Consider the following 20046-nt stretch of genomic DNA (forward strand, 5'->3'; position numbering starts at 1 on the left):
CTTATTTTGGTGGATGTTCTTTTTAGTCACTTTCACCTTCCTAAGCATTCATGCCTCTTTCTGTGTTACACTTGGGTGTGAAGGTCCTTCTAAGGTTGCTTACAGCCCCTTTTCACATTCTGATGGCAAATTCTCCCTTTTCAGAAGGAGAAGGCAACATTTTAGAAGTAGATGCTAAACTAACCGTACCTTTGTGTCTCTCTGAGAGACTCTCTTACTGCTGCTAATAATATCTGTCACATTGACTGCAGGCAGTGTAGAGCAAGGATTGTATCTTCAGGACTGACATGTGACAGTGAATCTCAACTACAGCTGCAAACGCTGTCCCCCGCAGCCACCTCCCTGCCTCAGTGCTGAGGGAGCGACAGAAGGGAAACCTGGCTGCCCTTCCTTTCCTTTCCTTTGGTTCAGGATGTGGGTGAAAGCCCACCTCCATTACCAGTTGGAGAGAATCTTGAAGCGTGTGTAATCTGCTGCTGCTGGCAGTCCCCTCTGTGCCCTTCAGCAGAGGACTGAGCCAGCAGTAACATTTTAAACATCTCCAGAATTCATCCGCCAGTCTGAAGTCAGTGGTCATGCAGGCCATTCTGGACTGCTGGGTTTTTTTGGTTTGCTGATTGATCTCTTACACAGAATTATATTATTTAAATATTTATAGTTATGATAGCATATTAAGCCTCACAGCTCAACTTGTTCAATGCTATGGATCTTCCCTCATGGCAAAAACCACAATAGTCAGTCCTGAAGATGTGTAGTCCATAGTTTTTTTAAAAGAAAGTAAATATCCATTGAGAAAGGAGGTAAAAAACTGTAGATAGATGTATCATCAGTGAAAAGATTCTGAGGGACTTTGATGTGCTTTTTATGTGTAATGCAAATTCTGGGAATCAGCTTCCACACTGGGCTCCTGTGGAGGAACTGATTTCTAATGTAGAATGATACGATGGGCACAGCTGAATCTTGCAACTTTTTTTACAAGTAGCAACAGAATTGTAATAGAATTTGAGTACAGAGGCCAAGATCTTTATTTGAGCCTCAGATGCCATGACTGTAGCCAGTGTTCTTCGCAGTCTTTGAGAAAACAGCAAAGATGTTTTTAACTACCATGAGTTAAAGAAATATGGTAATTCCTTGTAGTATCCACCTGAAATTCTGGCTAAGAGAGAACGCTGGGTCTTGGATAGAAGCTGGTAAAAGGAATGGTAACTAGATAGGGAATGCTCCGAGTCTTCCTTTTGCATGTAATATGCACCTTGGACAAAACCACTTTTATTTCATGTCCCATGAAATAACTGTCAGCACAATGAACCAGCTGAAGCTGGGAGATGCTCAAGCTAGCTGCTTTAAAATTAAAAGGCCCAGCTTTCTGAGTTCCCTGTATAACTAGTTAATTATTACTTTTAAGGAACTCTTGGTTTTGTATGTAAATTTGCAAACTTTAAAATAATTTTTTCTACTACTTGTGGTAAAACACATTTGCTCTCATTTGCATTTGATTTCAGTAAATCAAAGATCTTTAGGTGGTTAAAAATCCAAATGGTCTTGGAAATACAGAATTATTCCATGTTTTAGTGGAAAACCCCAAAACACAGCTCTTATGTCGAGGTGTCCCAGCTGAAATTTTGCCACAGAAATTCTGTGGTGTCTTGACCATTAGATGATTCCTGTGAAGGGAATTTTCAACCTTTATCTGTAGAGGGTGCCCTGTGGCAGAAGGAAGGCTGAATCACTGGGCCAAACCCAGTCTCTCAGAAATGTCTGAGGAAGTTTGTGACCTTGATCTATGAGGCTGTTTGTGCACTGAATTTCTGCTGTAGTAGAAATTGAAGTATGGGAGGCGAATTATGAAGGAAAGGTATTTGACCATCTCTCTTTTGCTGCAAGGGGCATGGAAAGATTTGCTCATCAATTTTAGTGTTATAAACATATCTAATCAATCATGTGTTTTATGAATCTGTCTGGGCACTGTCTCAGTGCTTGATTTTCTTTCTGCTTGTAAGAAACCCACAAAAATACATCCCTTGAACTCAGAGTTTTAAATACAATGAAAAATTGTTCAGATTCTGACATACCTCAAAACATTTGGTTTTTAAATTCTGTATAGTTTTTGGAAAAAAAATATCAACAACTCCCATGTATTGTCTTTATAAAAAATGAAATGGTTGGAGCTCTTTTTTCTTTTAGGCAGAGATACCCCTATCTTTCCAAGAAAAAAAAAAAATTAAAAGGGCTTGAACTTGTGTTTCCCTTGTGTAGCTCGCCTTTTGTACTGTCACCTTAGTAGACAGCTGTGGCTCTAATTGTCAGGATATATCTACCCATTCTTTCTTTATTTCTTCATTCGTCGCCTTCTGCCATGTCATATTAAATTATCTGGGAGAATTTCTTCTAGGGTCATCTTTGCAAGCTGGTTAAGGGCAATGTTAGTTCCTCCTTGTTCGTTGTTTCATGGAGAAATACAAATCACTATAGACTGTGTCTCAAGTTTACACAGGGAAGTGGGAAATTCTGTGTTTCCCTCCTCAAGACTTCTCTTCCAGCTATAAATAGTAACAATGGATATATAGATGGCATCAACAAGTACTGATTACAGTTAATATTTACTGTATTATGATACCAGGGTCAATTTTAGGTAGACCTTTCCACCTAGGTATTTTGTTACAGGTCATCTTGTTGGATCATGCATGGTAGCCAGATTCCATGGATATGGATATGTGCCTAGTTACTCACATGCTTAGTTTTCACCTAGCCAGTACTACTGAGACAAAATTATTTTCTAAGTATCAGTACCCTGCACAGAAAGCAAACCAACTTTTCCTGTTGACAAGCTTTTGTGCATTTTTACATGTTGCATATCTTACTAAACATACCAAACATGTTACATGTATTTCAGGTGAATTTCTTACAGTTGTATTTTAACAGTTTCAGCAAGTGCTGAGATGAATTATAGGTGTAGCAAGATTTTATGGTTAAGAGTGGGCTTCTATGTGTTCAATAGAAACACTTATGTACTAATAGTAACAAACGTATCTGGTTTTAAAATTTTAGTATCAAAGAAGACAAACCTGGCATTGCATTAAGAAGTAGCAGTGAATAAAATGGCATTAACTCCCCATAAATCTTAAATGTTTAATGGAAGTTTAAGGCAGAAGTTAAGTAATGAAGGAAGAAGGTAAAGGTAAATACTATAAAATGCACAACAACTGCTAATCTTAATTTTAAATAAACATGAAAAGAACCCTGGAAATTTCAGCATAACTTTCATGGTAATAATCAAGTTTGCATTTATTTGGAGTCATATACATGAGTAGCTCCTGTGAAATAGGCACATTCAATTGTCTGCAATATTGAGACCAGGTCTCAGAAGTAACCAAGTAAACTTCTAAGGCTATGAACTGGTTCTTCCTCTAGGATCTGCACATGTTACCACCAAAGCCATGAGAGCTGTGAGCAGGAGTAACTGTTCTGTCCTGTCTGGATCTTAGATCATACTATGTCTTAGCAATTGGATGGTGCTACTGATTTTGTTTGTTTTATAGTGCTGTGTCATAACAAAACTAAAATTGCTGTAAGTGCTGGTTTTATCTTCTAAGTACAGTTTAAAATTAACATTAATGTGATGTCTACATTTATCATATTTGATATTAAGCCTCAAAAATGGCCTGCTGAGGTAGCTTGTTGTTCTGTGCTCTGTGTCAGCCAGCTACCTTGTGGTAATATGAGAATGGAAATAGATCCTTTTACTTTTGACTGTGTGCTTCTGATTTCACATTCTTTGGGGACCACTTTCCTCTGCAGGCTGGGATTTTTGATTCTGCTAAATTAACTGTATCAAAGAATCTGTATTTGTGTCCGCTAAGAGAACTACTTAATGTCTCATAACACTGACTCATTAAAAGGTAATACAGTATTCCATCATCTTTTGAAAACATATTTTTAAATTTTTCCTATTTCATATTTCTCTTCCCCTGGCATCCTCCCAACAATAAAGAAATATTGCCTGGAACCTGGTGTTTTTTTTGTTTCTAACCAAGACCAGTCTTCTAGAATTCGCTCATAAAGACCATTAACAGGCATGTGTAAGCTGCATGCCATGTCAGTGATTTTATATGACCCAAGAATATTTTGAGCTGTAGAAGTTTTGAAGAATGTGATTTTATCAAGAAACAAGCCCTTCTTGTTCTGAGAGTGACAGTTCATTTTCTCTTTTCCTTGTCTTTTTGTGTTCTTAATTGACCAGTCACTCTTTTTTTTTCTGTACTTTTCAGCTGTTTTTTAAAGCTGTTGGGCATTTGAGAGCCTGAAGGCCTTTAGAAGTGTTCTGATGTGATATGACTCCCATTGCATCCTTGGATTATTGCTAGCACATCCAGTATGAAGTATTTTGGAAGTTGTTGCTTTGGAGGTGAAGAAACTTCTGTTTTTTAAGAATCACTTGATAGAGGGTTTAGGTCTACCTCAGGCAGAATCATACCCCTGTTCTTATCTGTACAAATGTTTAATGCTTTCATAAGCTTCCTAAGAGGATAAGAAATAAGAGGTGGTCATGAAAAAAGGTTCAAGTCTTCTATACAAGAACTGCTTGTGATGCAGTGTTCCCCAAACTGGTCCAAGACACCTTTCCATCTCAGCATGTTGCAGCAGGAAGTGCTGATTTCTGCATTTCTGCAAAAAAGTCCACTTTTATCACTCTCAGAACCTGCAGTACTGCTCCTGATCCCAGTTTTGTTTCCTGTTCAGGATCTACTTCACAGACCTCCTCTTCAGGTGTAGGGAGAGTGGTCCCAGTCCTACTTCTCACAGAGGGAAGACCACAGCATGAATATAAATAAGTGGCTTTTGCCTCTAGTGTGAAAGGTTGTTGTAACAGTTGAAGAGACAAAACCAAATTTTCTTTCTGTTTTTACTCTTCCAAATTTTCTTTCTATTCTTTATTCTTCCAAACTCCATTTTCTCCGTAGCATGGTTGCTAAGGAAGAGCAGAGAAAGCTGCCTGCATTTTAATAGCAGTCCTTGCTGCTTCAGTAGAGAAAAGACATAGTGGAATGTGAGATAGTCTCAAACAGTAAAGAAATAAACTTCTGCTTAACTCTCCCTTTGTGCAGACTTACTTCAAGCTATTCTTTAAAATGCATTGAGATGAACAGAACTGTATGGCTGCTGCTCCCAACAACAGTGGATGCTTGCAAATTGTGAGAATCAACAGTGTGTCTGCTGCTTCTCCTTCACCCCACAGAGGGACACGAATTTTTGGCATCCCCTTCCCAGGGTAGCAAACTGTCATATAATCCCTGCAGTTTGGGTGTCATTTACAGTCTGCTTCACTTAAATGCTTCTCTGTTAACTGCACAGTCTGCTTAAATGCAAAGCCAGCATGTATTCCCCATCAGCAGTGGGGAATAAAGTGGATTTAGTGGATTAAAATGCTGTTCGGCTCAGAAAATTGCCTTCAAAAAAGGCCCCAAAAGTTTGCTTTTCTTTGTTGGTAACCCCCATTCTAGCACATTCTGTGTGGTGTGGGGTATGTTGTCAACAGCACCAGAAAAATGCAGCTCTAAAATAGAAGAAGTCATCCACCTCAGCAATTTAAGATTGAAAATTAATTTTGACCATTGTATTCTCACTCACTGATCACAAACTATCACAGTTGTTTTTTTCTTACACCTTCTTGTGTACCTTTGCTTAATTTGGTACACTAACAGCCCTTGGCTGCTTCTGCACAGAAAGGTGTTGCAACTGGAGCTTTACAGATGCTGCCCTTGCTGGTGAATCTAATCTGGCTTCCTGTTGAAGCATGAAAAAATCTAATGCAAGTCAACATTTGTTTTGTAAGCTGGCACAGCTGAAAAATGCTCAGAGACCATTTTTTTGGTGTGAGGAAAAAGTTTTCTTACCGCATCTCCAAGGGACTGAATTCAGTAGGATATAGCTTCCACAGAAAACAATAGCTGGTGTGCTGCATATTCAAAAGCTGAATTTGGCATTTGCTTCTGGTCAAATGTGGCTATTTAATCAGAAAGTAGGAAAAAAATTATCTTCTTAGTGTAATTAGAAGGGCTGCTGGCTGAGTGGTACATGGAAAGATGGCTTCATCCTTCAAAGCAGTGGTTACATGGCACTGTGATTTGAGGTAGAGGCCCCACTTCTGCACAAACAACCGTGCCAATGTTGTTCAGCAAATACTCTGTGTCATCAGAGTTGTTTTTTATTGTTGCATATTATAATTAAGTTGCTTGTATATGGTGTTACACAAACTGGACTGAAAAATTGGAAAGTATGTGTGGGCTGCAGATGGTGGCCTAGAGCCACATCTCAGTCCATAGTCTCTGACCCTCGCAAAGTAAACCTGGTCAGACCTGCTCAGTGCTAGGCCAGTGAAAATTCTCCTGAAATTCTTCTGACACTGCAGAAAGGTAGAGGTGTTGAACTAACTGGCAAGTTCCTATTGCAGCTTGTGCTGTATTAGTGCTTCCTTAGGACTTAAGAGGATGCTGTAGCCACTCAGTGCTTTCAAAATGGGCTCTCCAGAGGTGCTGAAGAATGTACAAATAAATGAGCATTAAATTGCTTTTTACTGTCTTTACTTACGCTTGCACTTTCCTCAACTTAGATAATGAAGTTAGGCTAATTTCACTTGTTCTTCAGTAGTGTTGCTTCCTAATCACATGGTTTATTTATTGGGTTGCAAGGATGAATTCTTCTATCAGGCAGACTGCTTTCACTGAATTTACAAAATCGATAAATCACTTTTGTGAGCACACAGCCTTTCTTGTTAATACACAGTTTGTGTCTTGCACTCTCCCATTTTGCATGGGTATCCCAGCTCGAATTCCAGGGAGTTCTGCCTCCTTCCCTCCCTCACTCTGTAGGGTTTCTTTTGGCTCTAGCAGCCTTCCTTCCTTCCTGATCTGCACTGCTGCTCATGCTGTCCCAGTTGTAATCCACCATATGGCTGTGCTTAATCATTACCTTGGTTGGGTGACCTTAAATATCGCTTGGGATTCCTAGCAGGAAAGGTTTTGCAGAAATATGAGCACAGACTCCCTTTGGAAGTAAGTCTGTATTCAATATAACATGCACAAGGTCTCACCACAAGCTGCAGTTCACAGCCTTGCGCTTCTTCTTGCTAGCTTTTTAAAAACAGGAAATGCAGAGTATTTTATTAATTTCTTGTCACAAACCTGTCCTGGTATGTGAGACAATCTTTGAAAAAAGATTTTAATTATATTTTTCTCTGTTGAAATGCTGAGATGCAAAATCTACAGTCTAGTTTCTGCACTAGTTCTAGTCACACTACTAAATGCAGTGTGGTGTGGAAATAGAAGGACAGGCACGCTGCTGCAGATTTAGGTAATGAGCTGCAAAAAACAACTTAGCTCATCATAGATATTTGTTCTTGCTTCTGCTTACTACTGATGCACCCCTGAACTACCACCAGAGTTGGAGCTGTCCTGAAAGTGCCCCTATGGGTACAAGCTCTTTATATTTATATTAATTATATACTGTTAAATCTCAGCTGCCATCAGCTGTGAGTAGCTGGTCCTGAAATATGCCTGTGGGTTCCTTGTTGAGAAAGTTTATGCTAAGATGAACACAAAATAATCATGACATGCTGTATTTTACTAATAGAGTGACTCTGTTGGTAGTAGATGTATCACAATATTATTTGTCATTTAATACATCTCCCAGCACCACAGTTTTTCTCTACCCCTTTTAAACTACTGGCAGTGGTTCTCTATCCTAGCTCCCAGATTTCTCTGGAGTGTTCTACTAATTCTTGAAATGGTCCATTAGTGATATGAAAACACTGTTCAAAATTTAATTTGGAGTGTTTCATACTCGTGAAATAAATAAGGTATGCCCACCTTTGAGTGGGAAAATCTGACAAGCATACAATTTCCACAAAATACTGCATATAGTAGAAGGGCACCAGTTTGGAACTTATTTTCTGGCCAGCAGTTATACACTGTTTTTTGTATGATCTTATTTATTCTTAATTTGAAAATGAATTTACAGGTTAAGTACAGGGATAAAGGAAACAGAACATTGTCCATTAGTGACTGAAAGACTTGCACTTCATTCTGTCCTAGAGTAGCTTTGAATTTCTCTGGTCATTCTAGACCTTTGGCTGAGCTCCATGTACAACAGCCTTGGACTGGTGCTTGGGACATCTGTTAATCTATATATAGGATTCACACACTTGAACATGTAAACAGGTGATCTCCTAAATATATGAAATGGCATTGGGAACTCCAAGTACTTAGTTAAGCCAAAATGTATTTAGGAGTGAACTGAAATAATTCTTTTTGCCCTCCTCCCTGCCACAAAAATAAGCTGTGTTGGGAAAAAAAGTACTTTATGGCTGATTATAACTTGTGCTTAATAAGTATGTTTATACATTCATAAATCCCAGGAACTACTTAGTGCTTATAGAAAAGGTCTTGAAAATTACTTTTTTTCCCTGTTCTTCAGTTTAGTTCTCTTGACAGTTGCTAGTTTCTTGCTGAGAAGGGACATAGGGTTTAAAACTAAAAGGTGCATATAATGGGGAGAGAAAACTGGTAGTAGATGGTAACTAATAAAGAAATAAGATATCTTTAGAAAATTTGTAAGGGAGGCTGCAGTCAGGAGGGGCATTTTAAGTCATTTGATGAAGGCTCTAGCAGTCTGACTGAGAGTAATTTTTAATAAATTTGGGAACAGCAGGGAGACTTCAGAAGAGCAAAAGACTGATAACGTTTTGCATCACTGCTGACAAAGGGTGAGTGAGTAAAGAGTGGCTCATCTGTTGTCAGTTCCAGGAAAAAAAGATGGAAAATTTGATCAAGAATTTAGGTGGTATAAGAATAGCAGTATAATCACGCTGATCAGCTTTTCAGTTTGTGAAAACAGGTCTGCTCAAATGTGAATCTGTCATTTGGATAAGTGAAATTTGGTTGCTAGGGGTTTTGTCTAGGTGCAACAGACTTTTATAACATCTTTAACTTAGTAGCATAGTGTATTTTAGTTTAAAGAAGTATATTTGAATTTAATGAAGTACTGCTTAATTGGATTAAGAACTGGTTGTAATCATAGAAAGCAGAAAAGTATTTCTGGTTAAGCTCAACCCGGTGCAGTCTGGAAACACATGCAAGCGGCTGTAACAGTGTGGACAGAACAAATACTAGTGGAGGAATAAATTGTGACATTAAAAAAATAGTTTAGCTCATTTAGGCAAACTGAGACAGTTGAGCAAAATGCACATTAATACAGGTGACAATACAGGTGTGCATCCAGGAGCAAAAAATGCCAGCCACACCTATGTGGGGGAGCTTTTAGCTGGAAATGCCTGGCTGGGAGGTGAAAGGGAAACAGTAGGTGTGGTTAGAAACGTGAGGGAAGGTAGATGGCTGTAGCAAGTAAGTGGCAGAAAGAGCTAACATACGGTGCTAGATGTGTAAATAGAAGACATGAGTAATAATGAGATTATCTGCTGGGGAGATGGACCTGATGCTATAGGTTTGGGCCTTGCCTGTATACATTTAGTAAGATGTGCTAATTTAGGGTATGGATATATGGGGTCAGTAGGGGAAGTAATGCCATGCAGTGAGAGATTCAGTGGGCTGCTCCTAATGGAGCAGAAATCACTTAGTGGCAGTGTGTTGTTGGAAGGATGAAGTCCAACTCCACCTTCAGTGCTGGCAAATACCAGGGGCCCTAGTTGTTCCACTAAAGCTCCTGGCTATGTGGTTATCCTCTTCAACTCACTAATGCAAAAACTGGTGCCTGTTTTGACTGGGCTGTGCTCTCTGTCAGTGAGTCCAGCCACCAGTCAGCGGGACATGAGAGGTGATGGGGAGAGTGGGAGATTTGACACTGTCCCTCTCAGCAAGGTGTTAGATCAAGATTTGGGTTTTGATAACCTCAAAAGGAATCCAGCAAATGAGAAGCTCTGTGAGCAGGCTGGCTGTGAGCTTGCTAGCCCTCACACTAGCACAGAAGTCGGAGTGCGATCTCATGCTGGGTGGGAGGAAGAGTCTGGAACTACCACTTCTGTTTGCAGTTTCACAGCCAAATGAAGGGCCTGTTCCTTCCCCTCTCTGTTCCCTCCTCCTCCTTCTGGCTCTTGGCTGATCCCACACAGAATTACCATGGTGCTGTGTACATCCTCCTCCCCTCTCTCACTTCCATGTACTAAAAGAAAGTACTTTCCTGCTCAGGATGCATATATTAAGAAATCATAGTTCGTCTTGAGAAACAGAAGAGAGGTAACTTGTTTGCACGCTGTGTGCACAGAGGTTTCCACTGATAGGAGGTACTCCTCTCACTGTCATAAACAGTTTCAGAGAAAGGTACATCAAGAGTCAATGCATGTGGAAGCCAGAAAAATCCAAGAAGAAAATTAAATGTGATTTAAGTGAGGGTGATAAGGTGCTACAGAAACAACCATAGAAAGGAAGAGATGGATCTCTTTTTTTGTACATATGAAGGCCAGAACCCATATTGGAAGATGTATCTTAGTCAAATGCAAAGTGCAGATAGGAGGTTGAAAGAAACAGGTAAAATGTGATGATGTCTGTAAGTAGATAAAGTACCATCTTCTTAAAGTTTTTGATCTCTACTTTAGGGAGTGTACAAGACAAATTTGGATATAATGTATGAAATTAATGTACTGGACAAACAAAGTACTTAAGAAAGGAGACATAAGGGTTATAATGAGATTGTATAGTTAGACTGTAGAGAAGTTTTGCTCTGTAGTGGTTCCACTACATTTGTGTGGACTTTCATTATGTGTACTATAAAAAAGGCATAAGATAAATTCAAATTTAAACGGGGGAGATGAGATGCATTGCCATTCATTTTATAATATTTTATGTTTAGCCTGTTTAGGAGTTTGGGCTTGATTGCAAATGGGATTCAGTAATACTCACGTTGTCCTATTTTGAGATGTGTGTGACTACACATTAATGTGAATTTTTTCTTCAGTTTTGAAAGGTTGCTTTCATATGAAAGATGTCTTTGACTGTAAGAACAATCTAGAATGTTGCTTTGATTGTATAGTTTAAAGGGAAGCTGCTGTTATAAACTAAATGTTGAAATTATTACTATTCCAGGGATTTGCACTAAAAAAAAACCCCAGCCAATTGCATTTCACACAGGTCATGAATATGTTCTGTTATGCTAAAATAAATAGGAAAAATTCTAGTGATAAGGGGATTCCTTTTGTAGTGGAAGGACACTTCTAGATGTACCCATGGTATTTCACTTTCACAAGACATTTCTGAAGGTGAATTTCTGAGCTGAGGAAGGAAATCAGCCTTGTAATTTAGAGTAACGACCAACAATTTTGACATATCGTTTAATCTGCACATAGTAATTAGAGTTTTCAGGAGTCATTAGCAGCTGGGGTGTCACTCTGTATTTATTGGAGGCCTGTCAGCTGGTGTTTCTCTTTGTTTGTGTTTTAATATTAATGGTTTGGAAAGCAGTTGGTGCTCTAGAAAGAACTGAGAAACAGGCCTGGCTTTGTGGATTTTTATCACCCTGCCAAGACCCTGCGCAACTTCCTCTCCCCCTGGCTGCAGCAGCCTACGGAAACCTGACTGCTGGGGGCCACTTCTGCAATTGCAGCAGGGCAGGGCAGCAGGGTGGGAGGGGGGATATTTTCCTTCTACTGCTCACCAGCACCTTGGCATCCAAAGAAGAAAACAAGATGCATTTGAAAATGTCTCTTCAGTTGTTTCTTGTACTGATGGGTTTCCTTCTCTCCCTTCTCTCTGCTGTCGTGCAGTGCTGCAGTTGAAGCTCCAGCAGCGACGCACGCGGGAGGAGTTGGTGAGCCAAGGGATCATGCCGCGTAAGTACCACTTCAGTTCTTTGCCCTAGTGGTTTTATGCATGTTTTTTGGTGGAGAATGGTTTCCCATGTGATTTGAAAGGTCAGGTTCTCTGCTTCTGCATGGAAAACATAGTTTGTGAGAGCCCCACCCTGTCCCACCCAGCCTGGTCCTTCTGAAGTGTTGGTGCCACCTCCGATACTGAGGAGGAGAGCACTGGCTGCAGGTGTAACTGTACTGCAAAACAAGGCTTGTGTTTCATCTCAGTGCACAGTCTTCTGGAGAACATACTATGTTAGATGTGCCTTATATACTTGACCCATGCTGGTAATCACTCTTGTAACAGGCTTCCTGCCTCTGCAGTTTCTGTTCTTGCAGTGTGGCAACTCCCCAGACCTCTGAGGCACTTGTAACTTTGTGTGTACATATTCCGTAAACTGACCAAAACCAGGCATGGTGTTCAAGATGTTAACCAGCAAGGGACCCTCTTTTATGTTTGTAGCTATAAACCAGCTAGAATGAGCCCTATGGGCATCAGCCATTGCCTTTCTTGCAGGGAAAGGCAAAATCTGTGCAGGCAGAGAACGTGTACTTTTCTGGGTAAACAGAGAGGATCTACCCTAAAGCCAAGCTTTCAGTGTCAGATTAGCATTGGAGAAGGTATTTTTCTGTTTTGCTCCCCTCCTTCCCCCAAAAATGCAAAAAAGGTGTCTGACAAATAGTTTTGTCATGCTTTGGTACCTCTGAACTAGATGACTTATAGGTAGCAATTTGAAGCAAGACCACACAGCAAATGTGTTATTTTTGAGGTCCTCTCAGTTTCACACAACAGCTGTAGTAAAATGCAGTGGATCAGATATGTATTTTCTTCTTTCAAAAGCTTTCCTGCTGCCTTGTTTCAGAAGCTTTACTTGAAGATGGTGTAGTAATGAGGATTTTCTCATTTTTTCTGTTTCTGGAGTGCACACTGTAATATGAACACAGTGTTGTGAATTAGACTTTGCTGAGGGCTGAAGGTTAGACTGTCATCTCTCTGTTTGAATGAAGAGAACTTGACAGCAGCACTCTTTCAGCTGAAGTGGCTTGCAGAATGGCAGTAATGTTCTTTAAGAGGTTTCTAGGATGCCTGCTTAAAATTGTGTTACCAAAGCAAAAAGAAAAGATTGTCCTGTCTGGATATATCATACCTGTTGTCTATTTTTTAATCTGAGGAGCTTGTATATGAGCTTCTACAGAATACACTTACTTGCTTTTGGATGAAAGACTAGTGTCCCAGTGACTGCCTTTTTACTAATGCTTCTCAGAAGAAAGTGTTCCTGACTTCTTTGTGGTGTCCTGCTTTAGGTGTATATGTATGCAAATACTTTATTAACTTGTGTTCAGTACTGGCTTTCTTCAAAGTGTGCCTGGCCAAACTTGTGATTCCTGAGAGGAGTCTGTTTTACAGTCCTTTTGAAAATGAGGCCCTTGCAAGTAATTCAAGTAAGGCATCCAGAATGATTAGTGAGTCTTAAATTTATTTAAAACATGGTCTAAATTACTAGTCTTTGCAGATTTGTGCCCTTCATTGCTTCATTTTTATCTCTTACACGTGAATTTTGTGATGGACCAAAGAAAAACACTTTGTGAAAATACTGGCAACACATTAAAAGATCCTTTCTGCAGTGGAGAAAACCCACTTGAACACATCTGTTCTAAACATGATTTGAAATTAGTTTCTCCCAAGTAATGGTATCATTTACCCATACCTGCCAGCTGGAAATAACCACACATAGGGAAATGTTTAAAATGTAATTTGCCTGGGCAGTTTTTGAAGAGAAGATCAGATGTGAGATAAATTGTGATATGTAAAGGAAAAAAATCCCATTTTTAACCTGAGAAGTACAGAGGATGACTAGGGACCATGTTCATCCAGAAGCATCTCAGCACCACGACAACTCTATACCTACTTTCAGTTCCAGAACAGACTTTTTTCCCCTGCTGGGAATATGCAAGTGTCGTGTATTCTTTCTTCCTTTCTTCTCTCTGGCCTGTGCCTTTTGTCTGTGAAAACATTGAGGTACTTAAACTTGTTGTGCTGTCATCTGCTACTGGACACAGCTGTGCTGGACTTCTGTGTCCCTATCAAGTTTGTTAGCCAGGAACCAAGCCCCACACAGTCCTTCATGATGATTCAACATAAGTATAAAAGTTGAATCCAGTGGATGCTTTGGTGCTGAACTAAAAGAGCTGGAGAGCTCTTTCCATGTCAGATGCTGGTTGGCTTCTTTTCTTTTATTTTCCATCTGGAGAGTCTTTACACTCTTGAGAGAACTGTGATGGTTGCAGTTCTAGCTGCATTACAGCTTGTATCAGGAATGTGTTTTTGAAGTGAAGCCCCTAATTGCACCTGCCTGCTGTGCCTTGCTTTGCACCATAAAATGAAGTTTGAGAACTGGATTAAATTGGAATGAAAGTAAAGTGGAAAATATTCTGCCTAGAGCTAATATGCATTCAGCCCATGAGACCAGCCTACAGCTTGTCCGGCACCACACCTCCAATTCACCTTTACGCCCAGAGTGGGGATGTCGCTTCCTCAGCATCGACTTTGTTTCTGTTTTGGTCTTACTGTGCTTTCCTTTGTGTTCCTTTGGATTAGCCTGTGATACAGATCAAGTCCTGTATATCTTGAGGCAAACAGCCATGGAAAAATCCCTGAGACAAGTGTGGGAGAAGTGAAAGGTTTTGTTTTACATTACAAGCTGTGGTACTGTGCAAACTGCCATTGGTACTTTGGTTCTCCTGACTGAATCTAAACCCCACATAAGATTTATTCTGCAAATTGGTGCCCTAAAAGAGAAATTTCATTGCAGGCTTCTATCAACACAAGGTTTTTGGACACTGTAAATATGAGGAGTGGGAGATGACACGTTTATGTCACCTTAAAGTGAGAGTGAGAGTCATGCTACTCCTGCTGGGCTTGTTCCTAACAGAACTGTGAATTGCTTACTTTGTCCCATGTGGAATTTTGTTTATATGGTAGAGTGGAAAGGCAAATGTTTCAACATTTTTTTACCAAGTACACTTAATCTCACTTAACCTTCTCAACCCACCAGCCACCTACAGTGGGGCTTTGCTCCACTGAAAGATTAGTGTATTGTAGTAAGAAATAAAGCATTTATAGGCAGTGAAAGAGGATTCAAAATAATTGCGTTTTGTGCTTCATTAATTCTTCTTGCTTTCTGTTACCACTTTGTGTAACCTTTTACTAGTAGCAGGATTCATTAGTTCAAGACTAAAAGTCTCAATTGCCCTTAGAAAAATGGTGGGAAATAAGTCTTCACCTGCAGCTGACATCTGTGATCTGAGTTAGAATGACAGTATCTTGAAAAAAGGAGAGTTGGGTTTTTATATTTATTCAGGTTTTGGTCTATTTTTTAACAGTGCAAATAGACAAGGCTTTTTGCTATTTGCATTTTTTGTAGCTCTGCAAAGATGATTTTCATCTTCTTGTCCTCACAAAATATGAGTTATTCAAAATCTGCTGTCTGTGCTCAACTCTTTGAACTCTGTTGTGCTGTAGAAGAGCAGTCAGATGCTGTCATTTTTTAGTGTCGAATTTAAAGGTTATGGCTATTGTAAGGTTTTTTGGGGGAATATTAAACACCCCATTTTTCACTCTTGAAGACAGTGTTTAAAACAGTAGCTAATGCACATCTGAGTAGAAAATTATGTGGAAAGTATCTTCAACTAAAACAGCAAAAATTTTTAGGGGAAAGACATTTGGCAAATGTAGCAATACTCTGTTATGCAAAATATGTGGCTTTTTTCTCTTTTGCAAGATTTAAAGCTTCACATGCCATTTGTTTTATCCATCAGGATTGTGATCTTTGGCTTTTGGCTGCAAACACTAAACACAGACAAGAATGCAAGGTTGTTGTATGGCACAATCCTGCAGAAAAGCTGTTTTGACCATCACATGTATCCAAGCAGGCGAAGCAGAAGTAGAGAGTTTTTGGGAATGTGCCTTGTGTTTCTCTGTGGTAGTGCTGTGTGAGTCTCTGAAAAATGACACAGGTGTCCTTTGAAAAGGGCATTGCCTGCACTGGAATCTAGAAGGAGGCTGCTGTACAGGCTGAGAATTTCCAGGAGCTTCTTTTTCACTTCAGTGTATCCGATGTTTGCCAGTTTTTGTGCCCACATCCAACTTCTCTGTATGTTTGTGTTTTGGGATGCAGAACACGTGGCTGTGTGTAGATCCAAAGAGGATGGAATTTGTGCTTGGAGATTCTAATGGGACTGCTTTAACAGGTGCTGAGGTGTTTCCATGCCCTAGGTCTATGCTACCAACACTCTGATGCAGTTTTTGCTGGGATGTGCAGCCTGCTGGATGCTCGAGCTTATTTCAGAGTACAAGAGTGTACTTTATCCTCAGATTCCGTGATGGGAGCTTGCTAAGGTTCAATTCCAACATGCCACATGATTAGAAATTACTGTAATACAGCAGGCAGTCTAATGATTATCATCTCATTAAGCCTTTCATGTCACTTGCTGCATTTTTTATTAGCAATAGGGTTTGTGGACAAAATACAATATTTGTTATAAAACTAAAATGCAGTATTTGCTTTTTCAGGAGTCTGTGAGACATTGCTTAGAATGAATTTTGAAAGAATTGGTATTTACTGGAGACAGCTGGTGATTTAAGGGTGCAGAACACAGCTTATGCTTTAGCATATCAGTGTTGATTATCATCTAGACAAAGCTTGTAGTAGCTGGTCTTTAGTGTCCAGCACAGCTACCATCACAAAAACCTAAGGATCTTTGAGATACTGAATTTTGGAAGCAAACTGCTTGCCACATGTGAGTTTCTAAGGTTAAATCATGTCTCTAGACTTCAACATCTCAACCCCAAGATTTGGCCATACATCCACACTTGTGTTTGTGTAGGGTAGCTAAAAATGCTGTTTCCTGCTTTAGTCTTTACCTGATAGTCTAACAACTTCTCAGTTGAGAAAAAAATAGTTTTTTAAATACTTGAAAATTATGCACTTCTAGCTTTATTGCTGCATGGCTCTATAATTAATATTAATGTTCATATTTTCTTATTTATTCTTATTTCTTAGTATGAATCTTGTCGATTTAGTGTGTATGTGCTAATTGAAGGAGATCTGTCAGTTGAGAATATAATCAACCTTTGGTTCCTGTTACATACAATAGCTACAGTAGAACATGTTAAATGTCAGAAACAAAACAAAAAAAAAGTTTTATAAATTGTTTAACTGTTAATTGTGAAGTAGGAGTATCTTTCTGTGTTTGTCAGAGAAAGGAGAGGCAGCAAGCTGTTGGAATGTGACAGTAACCTGCAGGTGCAGTATTTTTCATGGCACGAGCTGTTCTGCCATCATGCTGGTGACTTCAGGGGCAGTTCTTCATGCCTCAGATATATTTTGGCTTCTACATAAGGGCCAGGATAGATGAACTGCTATGTCTGCGTGGAGTTCTGCTGACTTGGAACTGTTGCAGTGTGGCTACACAGCCGACATTTCAAGCTTGTGGTGTGTTCTATTAGAGCTGCAGCTAAACCCATTGCTTTAACACCCTGAAATATCTCTTCTGGCTACGTAACGTGTCCCCGTCATTCTCTCACCACCTTACATACCAGATCTTTGTAGCAACATTCCTGCAGTTTTATGGAATGTATTTATAGTAATAAAGCAAAAATACAAATTTTCATTTCCCTGCCATCTTATGTCTGTTGTTCTGCACATTGGCAGCTGCTTCTCTTTCATGCTTTTAAGCTGGAACTGTAATTTCGTTCAGGACAAGGAGTTAAAAACATATATGTGGACTGTAAATAAAGCTGCACCTAGACATTTAATATACTCAGTGTCATGCTCTGAGGGTAAGACTGGAACACTAAGCAAGGAATAGGAAAAAAAAAATTAAAAAATGGGGGGGGGGGGGGGAAGTAGAGGACACTTGCATCTGTCCTCTACATTTTTTCTCTTTCTGGTGTGTTGCACAGAAATCTATAACTTCTGTAACTGGTTTTATTTTAATTTGATAGTATACCTCTAACTTGTCTCCCAGGAATTATTTGCTGTTTATTTGACTTTGATAATTTTTCTTGGAGCCTTCAGGCTTTGTGTAGAAGGCTGTCTGTACATTTAAGCTGAGAGTCTCATTGTCAGAGGACTAATAACTGCATCTGCTGTGCTTGTATTTTTAGATACCTGTCTGAGTGTGTTTTCCATGTGTTTATATGATCTGTGATTAATAAGACATGATTGGAGTAATAAAGTTCATTGTGTTAGGATGGAAATGTGCTGTTTGCCCTTTCTGAAGCCGTAGAAGGAAGACCATGCTCAGGTGTTTGCTAGGCTACTTTTGGTCCTTGATCCCTGCCATGACAGAAGATTTAACTCTGCCAGTTGCAAGAGAAACGTAATAGGTCAGGGGAGTAAAGTCTGATAGGCAATAACAGTTTTTCCCCTTTGTGTTCCCACAGTTGTCTTAGCTTCATTCTTATCTGTTGTCTGGGAATGGTCTCTCCTTTTTGTGACCCCATACCTTTCTCACCCTGGGCCCTCTGGAAAGTTATCAGAAGAGTTTGCAAAGGCCAATTATCCATGCAAGAAACAGGCATGAAGTCTGGTCCACAAATGCATGAATCAAAGGGTTCCTGGTAGAAGTTCCTTGTCTCCCTTTTCCTTTCCAGTTTACAGGTGGTATAATCCTGATTGTAATGAGCTTTGCCTTTTTTAATTTCAGGATTTAGGTAGTGTCTTTTAAATGCCAAGAGTTAATGGTGATGGATGGAGCAGATTATACATTATTTGTATTTGCTGTAAATGTTTTTTGACACAAAGCCATAGCCATAGTCATCCACAGATGTGACAACTGTTACCATGGGTGACAATTTCCATTTTGCTTCTAAAGAGGATGAACTTTCTGAGAAATTGCACATATGTTAGATTTTAAATTAACTCAGTGTTGGGCCTTGGAAAAATCTCAGTCCTTTCTGCCAGTAATTTCATGTTTACTGTGACAAACCTTTAGGCTTTTCACACAGTTAATGAAAATCTTAAACTTCAGCTGCATCATCAGTGGGCTAGTGCTGTACTAAAGTTACTGACAGTCTTGCTGAAAGTGGGCTCTGGAGCAGTGCCTGGTGCAGGCGTTGGAAGCAGCTCAGCTGGTGGGTGTCTCCATGGTGAGTGAGCTGAGGCAGGGTACCACAGTTCCCCCTGCCTGTGTGCTTCAGCAGCCAGGGCAAGCCCAATGCAGGGAGCTGGAAAGTGGCTCTTCTTGGGGAAAACAGCTGCGTGAGCTGGTACGCTGCGCAGGTTCAGAATGCTGACCCAGGAGAAGGGCTGGCTCTCTGAGGCAGAGTGTCAGGGAGGCAGGACCTCAGCTCTGGCTTCCACAGCAACCTGGGGCTCACCAAACAATCTGCTAACAGGGACTCCATTTGGCTGCTGTTTTCTGCGTGTATCTCTGTTGACTGGAAGAGCTGGGCAGTGGGGAAGACTCAGTGAAGCTGCAGCACTGTATCTGTGATGCTGTGCTTTGGCAGTGCTGGCAACAGCAGCAACGTGGGAAGGAGCCTTTCTCCAGTCTTTCATCTGTTTGGGACTAGGAACACTCATAATCCTTCAATCACAATAACATTCTCATTGAAGAGTGTCACTGAAGGGCAAGCTGCATTTGTTTGAATGCCAGAGATAATGTTTCTTACCTTCATAAACATTTGCACTGACCCTTTTATGACAGTCTTAATTTTTAATTTTTGAATTTATGTATTTTGGGATTTGAATAATCAAGATTTACCAGTTGTGGCTTCTTTTCCGATCTTTAACTTGATACTCATATTTTAGCCTTAATCCAAGTTCATTTACCGGTGTTGGGGTATGGTATCAAGAATTCTAAAGTGTGATCAGTTCTGTGTCCTGAATGAGAAACTCCCCAGAGCTGCAAATGGAGAAAAGGATGCTGATGGAGATCTCTCTTCCCTCAGCTGTGTATTCTCCAGCCCCTTTTCATATTTTTGCAGCACACAACAGCAGCTCTTTGACACTGCCCCACTGGCAAGATGACAACCCCTTCTGTGCATGTGACCCAGTTTTTTAATACCTTTTTCTTCCATGCTGCGAGAAATGCTTTTTGAAAGTGGGGTGAAGATGAAGGAAGGAAGAAAGTGCTAAAACTGCCTTGCTCTGCGGTTCAAGTTCTGTGTCTCTTAGCAAATCCTA

At 40.0% G+C, this 20046-nt stretch overlaps 1 protein-coding gene across 1 annotated transcript in view; it reads left to right on the plus strand.

Moving 5' to 3' along the window:
* Nucleotides 1–20046, plus strand: part of MRTFA (myocardin related transcription factor A) — a 93417-nt gene that overhangs the window by 51165 nt on the left and 22206 nt on the right. The window contains exon 4 of the mRNA XM_053977457.1: nt 11771–11836. Coding sequence (XP_053833432.1) covers nt 11771–11836 — 66 coding nt within the window. The remainder of the gene's footprint in view (nt 1–11770; nt 11837–20046) is intronic.

Source organism: Vidua macroura, chromosome 5 (genome assembly GCF_024509145.1).
Source record: "Vidua macroura isolate BioBank_ID:100142 chromosome 5, ASM2450914v1, whole genome shotgun sequence".
Classification (NCBI taxonomy): Eukaryota; Metazoa; Chordata; class Aves; order Passeriformes; family Viduidae; genus Vidua; species Vidua macroura.